General features: G+C 38.5%; 2 protein-coding genes and 1 pseudogene across 2 annotated transcripts; 2 read left to right on the top strand and 1 right to left on the bottom strand.

Annotated features, from left to right (window-relative positions):
* Nucleotides 1–525: 525 nt before the first annotated feature.
* Nucleotides 526–4,105, top strand: LOC113091974 (actin-related protein 2/3 complex subunit 1A). Its single transcript, XM_026257659.1, has 10 exons — nt 526–689; nt 1,642–1,731; nt 1,824–1,928; nt 2,015–2,237; nt 2,357–2,464; nt 2,544–2,756; nt 2,872–2,947; nt 3,034–3,227; nt 3,753–3,843; nt 3,957–4,105. The coding sequence occupies exons 2-10, from the start codon at nt 1,668–1,670 to the stop codon at nt 3,993–3,995; spliced, it is 1,113 nt and encodes a 370-aa protein (XP_026113444.1). The 5' UTR covers nt 526–689; nt 1,642–1,667; the 3' UTR covers nt 3,996–4,105.
* Nucleotides 4,106–4,682: 577 nt separating this feature from the next.
* LOC113091972 (actin-related protein 2/3 complex subunit 1B-like) lies at nt 4,683–10,322 on the top strand. The gene is made up of 10 exons (XM_026257657.1): nt 4,683–4,834; nt 5,392–5,467; nt 7,165–7,269; nt 7,360–7,582; nt 8,971–9,078; nt 9,166–9,372; nt 9,468–9,543; nt 9,622–9,818; nt 9,977–10,067; nt 10,168–10,322. The coding sequence occupies exons 2-10, from the start codon at nt 5,404–5,406 to the stop codon at nt 10,204–10,206; spliced, it is 1,110 nt and encodes a 369-aa protein (XP_026113442.1). The 5' UTR covers nt 4,683–4,834; nt 5,392–5,403; the 3' UTR covers nt 10,207–10,322.
* A 311-nt stretch (nt 10,323–10,633) lies between these two features.
* Nucleotides 10,634–17,209, bottom strand: LOC113091973 (WD repeat domain phosphoinositide-interacting protein 2-like; annotated as a pseudogene).
* Between the last annotated feature and the right edge of the window lie 100 nt (nt 17,210–17,309).

The raw sequence follows: 17,309 nt of genomic DNA, 5'->3' as shown, positions 1-17,309 counted from the left end.
AGAAAGCAATGCTACTGAAATATTTCCAGGTACAGAAATGTAACAAGGACATGGGTAAAATAGGCCACGTGTCATCAGTGGTTCAGCCAAAATTTTATGAAACTATGAGAATAAAATGAAAGTGCAAAGAAAATGAAAATAATGACTTTATTCAACAATTATTTCCCTCCTCATCCCGTTTGCAGCAGCCCGCTTCCATTGTGGAGAGATTATCACACATGTGCTTGCTTCCACTTCATGTAAACAACGCAGTTGGGTCTGAATGCTCTCGGATTTCATCAAATATATCTTAATTTGTGTTCTCATTTTTGGGTGAACTATCCTTTTAAGGGCTATAATACAATAAAATATCAATTATCCCGCCTAAGATCAGAAGCAGCACAGTCCTTTGAAGCATGGCCTGCTCACTACAGTGCCAGCCCTCACTTATGCGTCTTCTGAATGACTTGCGCTGGTGAGTGCTCACGGAGTGGACACGCCCACCGTCTGCCGTGCGTACGCATGCGCGCGGAGCTGCGTCCCATTTCCTGGATTCCTTGACAGGCCCAAATCAGGGAGCGAGAAGAGCGCAGCCGGAGTGAATTCGTGTCGACTGTCCAGAGTCCGCGAATTCAAGTCCGTCCAACAGGTGAACACCCGAGAGCCAACATCCTTGCGAACATTCCTCAAGAAGCGGAGCATCGGTTCAGGTAACTTAAGTGAGGCCCGTGCCATGCCTTTTTCCGACAGCAGGGAGCGGACTGAGCCGGCAACTTGAGCAAGGCCTTCCTTTTCCTCAAATCTTAACAGACCGCGAACATTTCTGTGAATGCACTCGCGATATAAGTGTGTTCACGGTTGTATAATGTACTACAGAGCATTATCTTTAAACCAGGAGTCTCTTTTCCGGCTTTCTGCGTATTTTTCCCAGGCATGTAATCTGTTTTTGGCGTTAGCTGTCGGCTAATGTAGCAGACGGGCAGCTCGCGAGCAGAAGCCTGTGGCATCAGATAATGATGACCTGCCTCACCCACGCCCTAAAACCGGGAACTGACAGCAGTCATCTGGTTCTGACTGTAGAAAAATAAATTTTTGCTTTTGTATATGATTACGGACGAAAAACTGCAGATTTCTTTGTGGACATAACCCCGATGGATGTGATTAGACCTGGCTTGCCAGTTTGTCAGTGATGTTTTTTTTCTTTACTATTGTTTCTGACACCAATTAAGCTATTTATCAACTAAATCCAGAGTACATTATTATCCACGATTGCGAGTTTGATAAAAAAAAAAAAAAATTAATTAAACCTTAAAGAAGCAATGTAAATTAACATGCGTTTCGAACTAAAGTTGATCATTTAGTTCCTATATGTGTTCTCCACAAGTAAAATGGTTAATAAACAAGCCAAAACATTGAGCTTTGCTTGTCACCAATCAAAACCGGGCTCACACTCGTGAGAGAAGCCCTGCATGTATTTGTCTTGGCAACTGAGAAATTATAGTGTTGTTGTACTAAATACCTTATTTTTAAGCCCTTGGATAATCCCTCTGCTAATGAAGAAATGCACATATCGAAACTGTTAAACACAATTCTACCGATCAGTATAATCAAAGTTCTAACATTAGTGGCACATTAATCAAACATAATTGCCTTTCTTTTCAGGCAGAGGTGCACGTTATTTGGAGATAATGTCACTTCACCAGTTTTTGTTGGAGCCAATCACATGCCATGCGTGGAACCGGGACAGGACCCGTAAGAAAGATTTGTCCTTGTCATTTATTCATCGATGTTGTCATCATTTTTTGAACCAATGCCTCATCTCATGCATTGTTTTTCAATTACAGAACTTGCTATAAGTCCAAACAACCATGAGGTCCATATATACAAGAAAAGTGGAAATCAGTGGGTGAAAGCTCACGAATTAAAAGAGCACAATGGACACATCACAGGTAAAAATTAGAAAAAACATTGTCAAATTCCTCACAGACATTGTTATAATTGCAAGTTTACCGTTGTTTTTGTTGTTGTTTTCTAGGCATTGATTGGGCTCCTAAAAGTGATCGCATTGTGACCTGTGGAGCTGACCGTAATGCTTATGTATGGAGTCAAAAGGACGGTTTGTGGAAACCCACCCTTGTTATTCTCAGGATCAACCGCGCTGCCACGTTTGTGAAATGGTCTCCGCTAGAGAACAAGTTTGCAGTGGGGAGTGGAGCACGACTCATATCTGTTTGCTACTTTGAGTCTGAAAATGATTGGTAGGTCACAGCTGATATGTTGGTCCTGTGATTGTGTACGTGTATATATATATATATACGTGTAAATGTATAATATTATTATTATTATGTATTTAAAAAAAAAAAAAAATTTATTTTAGGTGGGTTAGTAAACACATCAAGAAGCCCATCCGTTCAACTGTCCTCAGTTTAGACTGGCATCCAAATAATGTGCTTCTGGCAGCTGGGTCATGTGACTTCAAATGCAGGTGAGTCTGCATATTGAAGCTTGCTCAATGTGAATGATTTGTTAGGGCTCTGAATCATATTTGCATCTTTGTTTCTTAGGGTATTCTCTGCGTACATCAAGGAGGTGGATGAAAAACCAGCTCCAACCCCATGGGGGTCCAAGATGCCCTTTGGGCAGGTGATGTCAGAGTTTGGCGGGGCAGGAAGCGGAGGATGGGTTCACAGCGTCTGTTTCTCAGCCAGTGGGAACAAACTGGCGTGGGTCAGCCATGACAGCACTGTCACTGTAGTGGACCCCACAATAAGCTCAACGTGAGTAATGAAAATGGTTGGTGTGTTTAGAAAAAAAAAAATGTTATTTGTTGATAGAGACTTTTTGTAATACATCATGCTTGTTAATGACTAAAAGCACACTTCTGCTTTACAGGCCAAGCCAGTTGAAGACCGAATTCCTTGCCCTTCTGAGTGTGACTTTTGTTTCTGAGAACAACATTGTGGCAGCAGTAAGAGCTTTTTTTTTGTTTGTTGCGCAGTACTTTAGAGGTGATTACCTTTCTTCAGGATTTAATATAGAGGGTTTTTCCATCAGGGTCACGATTGCTGCCCTATGCTGTTCAGTTTTGATGATGGTGGAAACTTGACCTTCATTTCCAAGCTGGACATTCCAAAGCAGAGCATCCAGCGCAACATTTCTGCCATGGAGCGCTTCCGCAACATGGACAAGAGGGCCACCACTGAGGACCGCAATAGCACCCTAGAAACCCTGCATCAGAACAGCATCACGTAGGGCAAAAATGATTTGAAAATGATATATATACATACTACCAAATTGTACATTTTGTGGTCAGTAAGACATAATTTTTTCCAAAAGAAATTAATTCAATTAATAAAAAATTCCAGTACAGAAAATTACAGTGTGGCAAAAGATTTAAAATAAATGCGGAGGTTTTGAGCTTTCTATTTATCAAAAAATCCTAAAAAGCACAAAATAAGAAACGTTACTTAACCTGCATATCAGCATATTACAATTATTTCTGAAGGATAATGTGGCACGGAATAGTGGAGTAATGATGCTGAAAATGAAACTTTGCCATCAGAAGAATTAATAATTTTAAGTTTCAAGGTATTACTGTGATTTTATTTTATCTTTTTACTGTACTGATCAAATAAACGCAGCCTTTGTGAGCATAAGAGACTTATTTAAAACATATTTAAAGTCTTACCAACCTCTAACTTTGCATATAAATTCTAATCATTTTTATGAAAATTGTGCGTAACCATTTATCATTTTTCTTTTGAACTTTGTAGCCAAGTGTCTATATATGAAGGAGACAAAAGAGATTGTCGCAAATTCTGCACTACGGGAATTGACGGAGCAATGACCATATGGGATTTCAAGGTTTGTATTTAATATTTTCTAAATCGTTCCAAACTTTTCTTGCCATTTAAGTTGCTTCTGTTTTATCCCTTGGTTAACTAGAATTTACCATCTTTACTTAATTCTTTCCACAGACCTTAGAGTCTTCAATCCAAGGCCTGCGGATCATGTAAAACTCACATGAACTAGCATGACACAGCACAAGCACTGCAGCTTGAAGACTAACAAGGAGATTTCCGATAACACTTCTGAAAGTTTTTAACTATTAAAAAAAAAAAAAAAAGCACTGAGCAGTGGTGGGTACTGGTGTATGACACTCTTTAAAAATGGGAAAACACTAATGGGAAAAGGGGTTAGGATCTTTTGTTTTCTTTGTTTGTTTTTTAATAAAAAAAAAAAAAATCTATGCCAAAGCTGGCACCCCAGCAGTGTGTGATGGTTGATTAAATTGTTCTGGGTCTCCAGGGGAAACCGGAGAGGTGTTAAATTAAAAGGAGAATTTTATGTAAATGGTCTGCTAGAAATAAATGATGTATACTACACAACATTCGCAAGTGTCATCTCTTTCTGTTTGATTCAATGCCTTTGTCATTGACTGGTTTTCATATGCTCCTAGTCCTAGATATACACAGCTCTTAGATTGCAACCGCAGATTGCAAGGTTTGGACTGAACAGTTTTTTTATGTTACGGCTCCTGTGAATTATTACAGTGCATTAAGCTAGTTACCATAAATCAGCTTTGCAGACGGAGGGTTTAAAAACATGCAAGAGAAGAGAATGTGAAGGGGAGTTGAACCAGCAGACAGCCGCCCACACAAGGAAGTGGTTATATGTTTCTAACAGGGAAGGGGAAGTAGTGCATATCTAGAGAGAAAAACGACTAGGGAAATACTTTAGTTCATTCAGAGCAAAGCTAGCGTTTGTGTTGACTGCTCAGAGTCCACGAACTCGGGCTTCTGTTGTAGATTTGGTCAACCCCCCCAACATCTCTCAGATTTTTACGGTTTCCTGGGTAAGTAGGAAAACATATGGTTTTGCTTATCTGAATTTGGGAGATTTTCTTTTTTCAGATGTGAAGCAGTCTGTGGTTTTGCTGGTGTTTGTGCCTGACTAACATGCACTAACATGGAGAATGACAACTAGAAAGCAAGTCGCAGTGTTTCGGTGACTTTTTAGCTGTAGTGAGAGGTTTGAAATGGTCTACTATCTCACATGGCTGCAAACTCCCTCAGCAGAGAGAACCGTTATGTTTTAAACGGAAACTATCAAAGATAGTGGAGGTGTTTTGTGTGTTTTTCTTGTAAGTGGAGCATCTGGCTTGTCACATTCCTTTCTGGTCTGGTTTTAATTTATTACATTGTTGGGGGGTGGGGGGCTTTGCTGTTTGACTTTTGTTTTAAGTATAACTGAGAGAAGTCAAAAACCCGGAAAGAATTTTAAAAGGAAGTTCTAAACTTCTCCATTTTAGTAGCATGTCTACGGAAGTGAACAAGCAGTCATGTTGCAGTAGTTTGATTAATCCTCATTTTCACAATTTCATCTCAAAATTACCTCAAATTTAATTTGCAGGAAAAAGCAGCCATGTCTTATCACAGTTTTCTTCTTGAACCTATCAGCTGCCATGCCTGGAACAAGGACCGAACTCGTAAGTCCCCACACTCGCAGCATCTTTTACGTCTTTGGAGCGGTTCCCAGTGTCTAGGACTGTAATCATGTGCGAGCTTCACTGCTGAATACACAAATGATTTGTCTCCAAAGCTCATCTGATCAACTAATATTTATTTTGAGGATTCTTCTCAAGAGAGTCTGATGAGACTGTTCACTGATATTCATAAACTAATGTTTAACATTTCCTTACAGAGATGGTCTTGTTACTCATATTATGTGACTTTTAACATTTACTAGTTTTAAATTGTGCTGTGAACGCCCATTTGGCCTTTGAGAGCCCATACTGAATGTCTACACTGCTCTGACAAAAACTACATTTTGGATGAAAAGTTGCATATCCTTCTAGAAATGTAAAATACATACATAAACGTGCACGCCACATGTGCACTTGTATTTAGGCTATGTGGTTTATGAAGCCAGTTAGAATCCTTCAGCCTTGAAGTGAAGTGCTCTCAAAAATCCAAATCATTCAGGACTATGTTTTAAGAGTTTAAAAACTGTCTTAAAAGAGCAAAAACATAGTCAAAGTTGTGTCTTTTCACTGCTGCCGCCCTGCTTTTCTTTCCATGCTGATGAGAGAAACAGTAATGACTAATTCCCCTCAGACTTCCTGTTTTACCATGAATGGTGCTTTGTTGCCGATGCCGTGCGTCTTCAGCAGACCACAGAGAAACAGCAGGGAAATGAGAAGGCTGAGAATGACTTTTAGGTTTAACTGCTGCTGTTAAAAACATGAAGGTTTTCTAGCTCACCTATGAAAAATGTGTGAGCATATCTGCTCTAGCGGGAAATAGAAATTGGCCTGTTCCCAATACCCACATATGTAGCCTTTGCATTAGACCACTTGCTGCTTATGTGACATACTTGCAATATTAGGCCCGAGTGTTCATCTTAGTGTGTAAACTTCAAGTTTACATGTAGAACATAAAATGCAAGTAAACCTTTTACAGACCTTAAATTATACTTTCAGATTTTCTGATAGATTGCACTTTAAAAATTACAGTGTATGTTCAGTAGTCTATACTAATGCACAACTTAATTCTGGAGCTTCTAATTAAGTTGCAAAATGCAGCTGACAACATTTGAGAAATTATAATTACATTATCTCTGCACCAATAAAATAAACACTTTACATTTCCTACCACATTGTATGCATTATCTAATTAATTTAACTTACACTAGAAACTTTTCCTGTGCAACTAGCACATTTTTTGATGCATATTTGATAGCCTCAAAAATACTGCGCCGAAGTAGTGTGGGTATTGTGACAGGCCCATTTATTTAACACTATTCAGAAACATACTATGTTTGCAGGCTTAAACTTATAATATTAGGGTGTTGCAGGCGGTTGCCAAGCTGTTTTGGGTAGGTCTGCATTGCTCCGAAAGCTCCATTTCAATAATAGTGGAAACTTTTCACCTACTCTTTTGTACGCCAGACTAAATATATCCCACCATCATAAATCCAACCTTTCCTCAACAATCCACACAGTTATACAGATATTATTTATCATTTGAGTTATGGAGGCCATAGGAAAGTGGCACATATAAACTTTGAATAAACAAATACTTGCTAATAAAATATTCAGGCTGTTATCCAACTCATCAAGCCAAGGTATTTTTTTCCATAAACTTGTGATGAATATTTTATACACCGGATTCCTGTTTTCTTTAGAAATTGCACTGTGTCCTAATAACCATGAAGTCCATATCTACAAGAAAGACGGAAGCAACTGGAACAAAATCCATGTGCTGAAAGAGCACAATGGCCAGGTTACTGGTAAGTCCAGAAGGTTCATCTGACCTACACAGCCACAGAGCATTAATGTGACCAACGCCATCTCATCCAAGCCATTTCCTTATCACCCAGGCATTGACTGGGCCCCAGAGAGCAATCGTATCGTGACCTGTGGCACTGACCGCAATGCATACGTCTGGACCCTGAAGGGGGACGCATGGAAGCCCACCCTGGTCATTCTCAGGATCAACCGTGCCGCCCGCTGTGTGAAATGGTCTCCTAAAGAAAACAAGTTTGCAGTGGGCAGTGGCTCACGTCTGATCTCAGTCTGCTATTTTGAGCAGGATAATGACTGGTGAGTATCATCGCATCAGACAGGAATATTGGATGGATAGTGAGCCTTTTCTGGCTGAAATGTTAATCTACTTATGTTATGAGGCAGATGGGCTCTCTCTTGTTTTTAAATAACCCGGTTTAATGCAGCAGAGGATGCTGGTACTCACCAACCGCGTTGAATCTTTAGTCGTCACATTCAGTCATTTGATTACAGGTTACACATTAACTCATGTGATGTGATATCATTGAGACGATCGAGTAACCATTTCATTCCAATCTTAGGCATTCATACTCTTGCTGATAGACCAACAGCGCGAATATTGCTTTAATACAAGCGAACAAGAAGTTAATAATGAATAGCTTTTTAAATACAAGTCACAAGAACCATTTTCTTTGGTGGAGAGAGAATAGACAAACAAAGGCAGAGCGGAATTCTTTACCGATGAATTCGTTGGTTTGCGGTGCTAAATGAAGCTTTGAATGAATCGGTTTAATGAACGATTCTATGACTCACTTGTTTGTTTCATCCCTGAATCACTCAGTGCTTTCAAATGATTCCGTTGAATTAATGATTTAATGACTTACTCATACTCCTTGTTGAGTAACTAAATAATAATAATAATTATTATTATTTTAAATACAATCAGTTATGTTAATAGTTAATATGACTCGATATGTGCTGTACTCAGAACCCCATACTAGCATACTGCTCTTATTATTTCTGCCATGCAAAAATGGTAAAAGTATGAAAATGGCTGTATGCTGTTCAGAATTCAGTAGCTGTCATTTAATTGCTGGAATTATTATTTTTTTCTTTTAAAAAATTAAATAAAATAATCAGTTGATTTAATGAATCACTCATCTGTGCTGAATTCGGAACAAAGACTGCAGGAATATATAAAATAAATCTTGAAAGGGACTTTGATTCAGAACCACATACTACCATACTATTCTTATTACTTCTGCTGTGGAAAGATATGGTAAAAGTAGTACATATGATAGTATGCTGTTCTGAATTCAGCAAATGTCACTTGTTTCGTTCCTGAATGAATCACCTCACAAAGATATGCAACCTTCTAATTGAGAAGCATCCAGTGGTTTGAACAAATTATATGAATGAATGACTCTGCAACTCACTTATTAATATACTCATCACCTGTCACCACCAACCGGAACAATGTAACCTCCAGAAATTACAGAGAAATACTAGTAAAAAAAATCCCAGTGCTGACTGTTATACCAACACTCTTGCTCAATTTGAGGACCAGAACTAAGCTTACAATACTGTATTATAAGCTACATTTTATCATTTCAGCTGGCATTCGTTAATGTCAAATAACACAGATGAATCAATTGGTTTTATTGGGTGTATCCAAGATACTTAAAGAAGTTGTCTTATAATTCTAGGTGGGTGTGCAAGCACATTAAGAAGCCCATCCGCTCCACCATCCTTTGTTTGGACTGGCACCCCAACAACGTCCTTTTGGCAGCTGGATCATGTGACTTTAAATGCAGGTTAGGTTAACTCTTCCCTGCATTATTATGTCTCTTTTATGAATATGACTGTTATGTGAACGTCCCATTTGTTAATTCCCAATCCAGGATCTTTTCTGCTTACATAAAGGAAGTAGAAGAGAAGCCTGCTCCAACAGCATGGGGCTCTAAAATGCCCTTTGGAGAGGTCATGTTCGAATCTACTGGAACCGCAGGTTGGGTACACGGTGTCTGTTTCTCGGACAGCGGCAATCGTGTGGCCTGGGCCAGCCATGACAGCACTGTGGCAGTGGCTGAGGGAGGAAAGACTGCTGTGTGAGTATTGCCTTTCAAATCTGGCCCTGCACAAACTTTGCTTTGAAAACCATTCAAAATCATATTTGCCAAATCATTTCCTTTCATCTCGCCAGCTGTGCCAGTCTGACTTCAGAAACCTTGCCTCTTCTGTGCGTGACTTTCATTACTGAGAACAGCCTAGTGGCAGCTGTAAGTATCTTCAGATGTCAGGCCTTGATGCAAAAGTAATCTGTTTAGATTGTCCCCTCATTTTCATATCTTTTTCAGGGCCATGACTGCTACCCTGTGTTGTTTGTCTATGATTCGAACAAAGCAGCCTTGTCTTTTGGAGGGAAACTCGACATACCCAAACAGAGTGCTCAGAAGGGCATGTCAGCCAGAGAACGCTTCCAGAACCTGGATAAGAAAGCCACCACTGACAGCAAAGAAGCTGTCCTGGAGTCTGTGCACAAGAACAGCATCAGGTATGGCATATTCAAGAAGTCTGTCAGTTTCGTTCTTTTTAAGTGGAAAGTTTGCCATTTGTGATCCACTGTGGCATTAAAGCAATCCTGTCAGATTTTAACTCAATGCAACAATAGACATTACGATCTGTTAATGCAACTTTTTGTTCACTTCTTAGCCAAATCTCCATTCTTAATGGAGGAAAAGCACAGTGTGCCAAATTCTGCACCACTGGTATGGACGGAGGCATGACTATTTGGGATGTAAAGGTACTTGTTGAACTTTTGAGCATCTCTTAATTATTAATTTGTTAGCAGAAGTCAAAAATGCATAAAGATGATTATAAATATTTTCTTAATTCTGTTTCAGACCCTTGAATCTGCAATGAAGGACCTCAAGATTGTCTAGACATAAGAACTAAATGTCTATAGTTCATATTGCTTGCCTTTTCATCTTTTGTTTAATGCAGTTGTCTATACTTTTTTCCAAGATTATGTTTAGATTAACATAGTGGTTTAATGATTTTATAATGATGCAATTAGCAAACTGGTTCTGGATGAACCAAAACCTGAATTTATATGCTGGTCATAGATTGCTTTTCTTTAATCAGTGCGGGTACCTTTCATTCAGTCGTTAATAAACTGCAACTGAAACTAATAAAATAAACATGATTACTTGCTGAGGTTTAACATGCTGAATGAATGCTTCCTGTGCTAACTCAATAATTTCAATGCAATTCTATGTAATATTTATGATGAACATAAAAGATCAGTACACCACTCTCTAAACTGAAGGAAGGAATGGGATGGGTAAAACAAAACAAAAAACGCCAAGACATTTTCAACAGAGGATTTATTTAATCTTTAAATGGAACAATTTACATTTTATACAAAAATCATTAGAAAACAGATTAAAGTGGCCTTGGGGGATTAGGGCTCACTGGCTGATGAGAACAGAAGTCATTTTATTACTGACCTTGACATTTGTTGATATGCAACATCAAAACATGCTCAAGAGACAATCATGCTACAAATGATCTCAAGATCCTTTAGAGCTCCAAGAATTCAGACGGTATCTCTGAAGGCCTATACCGTCTGTTTGACCTGTGTGCTTATTTGGACACACTTGCGTTTTGTAAATATATGTTAATTACATTCATAAACCCTGGTCCTCTCATTATTCAAAAGGACCCTGGTTATCACATGAAATGTTTGACCTGTTCTGGTGCGACTGCCAGACCACAGGGATGTCTTAAAGAGAACACACCCCATTTGTAAGCTAAATTCTGCAACCTTTTACTAAAAGATTGACGTTTTGGTGAAATATATTCAGATTTTCTTCTTTGCAAAGGACAAGGCCTCCAAAATAGGGACCTACCTAAAATGAGGCTCATGAGCAATCATCAGCTGCTGGTATTGAGAATAAATCAAAGAGACAGCTTCCTTCCTTCCTTCATTCATTCTTTCATTACGAATAAAACACTAATGTCCTTGAAACAAGTTGATGACTAACTGCCTCTTGAAACCACGTTCATCACAGGCTAGTTCCCTCTCAAATCAATACATTAAACGCCTTCATCAGTCGTCCGTTCTACAACTGAGGTTACTTAAGTGTTTGCAACTTAAAATAATAAAACTTCAAAAGAAATCAGGCCAAATGAAGACACTAGGGGTAATTCAAAACCAAATTAAAGTTTTGTTCTCCACGTTGCCCATTTACCCCATAATGTGGCATGGGATTAATTAAAAGAGTACTGTAAAAGCATATGTGCGTACAGATGCAGTCATTCAAGATAAAACTAAAAACAACTCTCTCAGCCTGTTATAAACACAGTAACATAACCAGGCCGTCCATGTTAACACATCATATACATTGTTATTACAGGACAACATTCACATCTTGGTGCCATTGCACAGCCACAGATGTTGATGAGTGGTAAGGGACTTCAACAACGCAGACACTGCACAGTTGTGTGGAGATGTATAGCAGGCGGCGCAAGCCAGTTCGCTTTCAATCACAATAAAAAAAAAAAAAAAGACACAAATGCACAAGCACACAAGTGTTTGTCAAAGTTCAAGAAGAGAAATGGCCAGCAAACACATCAGAACCATTCACATGAAAGCTAAGGTTTTCTAGAACTTCTAATCTTGGCACATGTACATGCAAAGCTAAGAAACGGGACACCTGCAGCTTGGATTTCATATTTTGGTCTGATTAAGGACATAACTGGGCATTAAAAAAAAAGGAAAGCAAAGAAAAAAATTCACCAGGTTTTATAAAGCCACAAGGATGGGGGATGGGAAACATCTATACGCAACAACAGACAGAATAAGGCTACAGCTAGGCTCGCTTTAAAATGATCTCTCTTTGAATCCCTTTCTCTTATCAGGTCACACATGTCCATAGCAGCACCAGAGGAGGAAACCCCCTCTGCAATGTCACTCAGTCGCTTCCATCTTCCGCCCAGGACAGCTCAGTCTGTTTCCAGGATTAATGGAGGCTGCTCGTTCTCTTCGTCCAGGTGCAGGGCGTTCATGTCCTCCTCCACCCCGGCACCCCCCACCGCCCCCTGATCCTCAGTGTAACCTGAGCCAGTGGAACCATACAAGGCCATCTGAACATTTTCATTCTTTCATACTTTGAGTGAAAATGAAAGCTTCTTACCTTTGGCAACAGCAGCACTGTAGGTCTGTGCCACAAGCGGCCGGTCGTGAGCTGTTTGCTCAAGGATTTCATTCGCTGGCTCTACACTTCCATCTAACCTAAAAGACGAAACACATTTACACGAGGAATTAAATACAATACAATACAAACGCTTTAATGCAATCCTTAAATAAAAATGCTGTTTTTACTGTACACAAACAAACAAAACAAGCTAAATTTAAACTACCGTATTTTTCTGACTATAAGTCGCACCCGAGTATAAGTTGCATGAGTCCAAAAATACGTCATGACGAGGAAAAAAAACATATAAGTTGCACTGGACTATAAGTCCCATTTATTTAGAACCAAGAACCAATAGAAAACATTACCGTCTACAGCCGCGAGAGGGCGCTCTGTGTCTTTAGTGTAGACTACAGGAGAACTGAGTAACAGAGCGCCCTCTGGCGGCTGTAGACGGTAATGTTTTCTATTGGTTCATTTCTCTCATTTCATGTCAAATTAATTTTGATAAATAAGTCGCACCTGACTATAAGTCGCAGGACCAGCCAAACTATGAAAAAAAGTGTGACTTATAGTCTGGAAAATACGGTAAACAAAACAAAAAAAAAAGAAAAAAAAAAAGAGAAAAAAGCAAAAAATGCTAAAATCACAACCAATGAGTTCCAGCACAACACATTAAAACCTGTTTTAGGTTCACAGTAAATTATACAGGATACTCAATAACCAGCTTTGATCAGAAGTGACAGTAAAGCCATTTATGTTACAAAAGATTTCTATTTCAAATGAATGCTTTTCTTTTAAACTTTCTATTCATCAAAGAATCCTGAAAAAAAACCCTGATAAACTGTTTTCAATATCGATAAGAATGTTTCCAAACAAATCAACATACTAGAACGATTTCTGAAGCATCCCGCTTTGATATTTCACAGGAATAAATTACTTTGCCATCGCAGGAATGAATTGCATTTTAAAATATATTCATATATATTTATATATACACAACCTTTATGAGCATTTCAAAATACAACCCCTTAACAACCCCAAACTTTAAGGTAAGTGTATAGACTAGTATTCTGATGGATCGTTTTAGCTTGGTAACACTGGATCTCACTTATGCTGTTTCATTAGTGTGCACTCTCCCCCCTCCTGTGGGTCCAGATTGTACAGGTAAAGATAGCCATCTGCTGCAGCCACCAGCAGGCGTGGGATCTTCTGGATTCTAGAAACCAATCACAAGCAAGATAATCAGAGACACATCTATCCTGATAGCAGCTACAGTCTCTAGCTTGAATGGTTTCTCACATGGCCAGAGCGCAGATGTTCTTATGACCTGAAAAGGGCAGTCTGACTGTAGCAAATGCCCTTCCTTGAGTGAACATCTCTGTTACATGTGCGGGCAGGTATGTTGTGGAGGCCATCAGTACTTTTCCAAAGTATCCTGTCCAAGTAGTGGGCTCCTCTTGGGGCCTAAGATGGAAAAACACAAGTTGTTTGCAAAATAAATAAAAACCTGAAATAGAAAGTTATGTCTATGTTCTGTTTTATGTGCAGCTTGCAGATCTGTTATCAGAAGGAGGTTTTATCTTACTCAAACAAACAACAACAAAAAAAAGAACAAATCCACAGCATTTTGTATTTGAAATGTGAGAAGAAGGTCTGAAAACCACTTATTTCAGTGGGCATCATTACACTGACTTCTCTCTCTGGGTCTCCAGCTTAAAAATATGCACCGTCTCCGTGTTGCTTGAGGCAGACAGATAGAGTCCCTCCATACTGAAGGCGAGGGAACAGATGCTCACACATCTGTCGAGGGATAATCAAATCAATGCATTTTTCACTCTGTGTGCATATTATAATTCTTGGTGTTTTGGTATCAATACAGTAATAAAGTTTACTACCTCTTTACTCCCCTCCGGAACTCAAAGAGCTTTTGGCCCTCTGGAATGGAGAAAACTCCGGATTACAGTGCCCTAAATAATACCAAGAAAAAAAGGGTTTCAAAAATGTAACTTTTTAGGAAGCAATTCTTGATCTATTTTTAAAGCACTTTTAATCTTGAAGGTCAGTATGCAAACACTTCCAATCAAAACAAAATACTACTTTATTAATCAAGGACACATTAAATTGCTCAAAAGTGACAGTAGAGATATTTATAATGTTGCAGACTTTTTCAAACAATGCAGGTTTTTTTTGCATTTTCTATTCATCAAAGAAACAAAAAACCCTAAAATGTATCCACAAATGTATCCACAAGAATATTAAGCAGCACAACTGTTTTTAGCATTAATAACAGTAAGAAATGCTTCTTAAGCACTAAATCAGTATATCAGAATGATTTCTGAAGAATCAGGTGACTCTGAAGACTTGAGTAATGATGCTAAAACTTCAGTTTTAAACAGGAAAAAATTACACACACACAAAAAAATATATTTTAAATTCTAATAACTTTGTAAAATGTTACTGCTTTTTAAATTCAATAAATGCAGCCTTTGTGAGCATAAGAAAATCCTTTCATAAACAAAACAAAGTTTCAACCCCAAACATTTGAAAGACAGTGCATACAAGTAAGAAAATGTCATAAAAAATTGAAGAATTGGAGCTATAATTCATTTTCTATATCAACCAAACAACTGTAGCCACTGTATTATAGTCTGAATGAGTCTCTCACACACACACACACACACACACACAGCGCTCTACCTTCTCAGATGCTGTGGCCAATTTAGTGCCGCTTGCATCGAACGCCAGAGCTTGCTAGTGGACTATCGTGGGCAGGTATCATGTTAGCTGCCCTCTGGGAAGAATATCATACACACAGACATAGTGACCAGCCCTGTTTAACACAATACCTTAAAGCCATAACTATGGCAAACATTGAAACTAAATACTACTTACCAGATTGACCGTGTCAAAAAACTTGTACCTCTCCAATTGTTGCACTTCCCGGATAGGCCAAAGTAACAGTTGTCATTACTGATTGACAGGGCACATAGTCCTATAAATGTTTAGTGACATATATTAATAATCACAAACATCTGTCTGTCAGCAAGGCCATTAGTAACGAGTCAGTACCCCAAACATAAATATAGCACAAGATCTTTCCTGAAAGAAGAAGCTACTACATGCACTTCCCCAATACAGTCTGGAAAAAACATCACACTAACAATGATGCACTGATGGCAAGCAGCGGTACCCACCGGAAGGATTCGGAGGGGTCTCTCGAATGGTATGTAGTACTTTCATATCCCTAATGTTGTGGATATAGAGTGACTCCTCTAAACACACTATCAGTCTCTGTGGAAATAAAGCAAGATTGCAACATTCTCATACAGCCTCATCACTTGTAATAAAACACAATACTATAAACATGTGTCACAGGAAACGGATGCTTACTGACTCACCTGTCTGTTCAGTTTTACAGCCAGTATAGTGTTTGAGTAGCTGTAGTTGCATATCTCAGTCCCTTTCTTGAAGTGACAGACTTTCAGCTTCCTAGGTGCCTTAAGGCTGACAATAGCGACGAGGCTGCTGGAGAACAATCTCTCCACGATGCACACATCTTCTGTGTCAGCTGAGCACAACAATACATGAGAATACAAAACATGTCTTCTGTACCACACTCATGCAAACATTTAGAATAGACGACAGTGAAGATTCTCAACCGTTTTAACTCAACGGCTCCTCATTTATATATTCAGGCTTCCCCTATAATAGAAGCTACTAAGTTTCAGTATTTCTGCTGTAATTAAGCTGCTTTGATTTTGATTATTTATTTTTTTTACTATTTTTACAGAAACTGAGAGTATTGATTTCTTCATTTAATTAACCAAGATTCACTTTGTGATGAAATAATATTGAAGATGTTCTGCAGTAACAAAAAGTTATTATTATATTAAGTAGAATACTAATTATTATTATTATTATATATTTTTTAGTTTATATTAAATATATATATTTAATGTATATTAAAATATATCTATAACTTTATTAATTTAGGTACTTGTAAGCCATCCTGCGTCCTCCTTGGAGGTTTGTGAAGGCTCTCGTTTGAGAACATGTGGTCTTCAGGGACATAGGAAAAAATAAGAAATCCCTGGATATTTTGAAATGTCTACATCCGGCTTTCTTACTATTTGAAGATTAAACAATAACAGACAGGAAAACAGGCTTTATTCTGAACTCAGCCAAAGATTAGGACCGTTAAAAGGCAGGCACAAAGTGTGCATGCACTTGAGTGCTGACTCCCTTTATAAAACCAGTATTACAATAATGGAAATATAATGCAATCATTTTCATTTAAAGTTTTATCAAGTAAATTGTAGAGCCATCCTTACACTATAAGATATAATTGTTTACTGACATCTAAATTTAGCTCACTAGCTGGCCTCTAAAGACACTATTTTAGCACAGCTGGAATGTTCCATTGGAACGTTGCCCATCAGCATCCAGGAACAGAACGATCCGTGTGAATCATTTTCAAGGTCTCACATTTTTCAAACTGTTTGTACCCCCTGATATCTCTGACCTCCAGAGAGAGCAAAAAGACATTATCAGCCCCTTCAATCGACTCGTATCATGCCAGAGGTAAAAGCAGCCATTCTAGATATGATTTGCATGTCTACACAAGCTTATGAAGGCTGACATTAAATTACTACAAAAAACTACTACATTCATAGATTTGTTCCAATTTGTCCACTGATGAAAGGAGAAAAACTTGTAGCCGGACTTGGTACCAACAGCTAGGGATCTGGAAACCAAAGAGGTAACAATAATAAAACGCAGTTTATGGTCTACTCGTTTGCTAATGACTAAAACAGGTTGTTGACCTGATGGTGAAATGTGTTAAA

The sequence above is a fragment of the Carassius auratus genome, unplaced genomic scaffold, assembly GCF_003368295.1.
Source record: "Carassius auratus strain Wakin unplaced genomic scaffold, ASM336829v1 scaf_tig00214413, whole genome shotgun sequence".
NCBI classification, from domain to species: Eukaryota; Metazoa; Chordata; class Actinopteri; order Cypriniformes; family Cyprinidae; genus Carassius; species Carassius auratus.
This window is presented reverse-complemented; position numbering and strand designations above follow the sequence as displayed.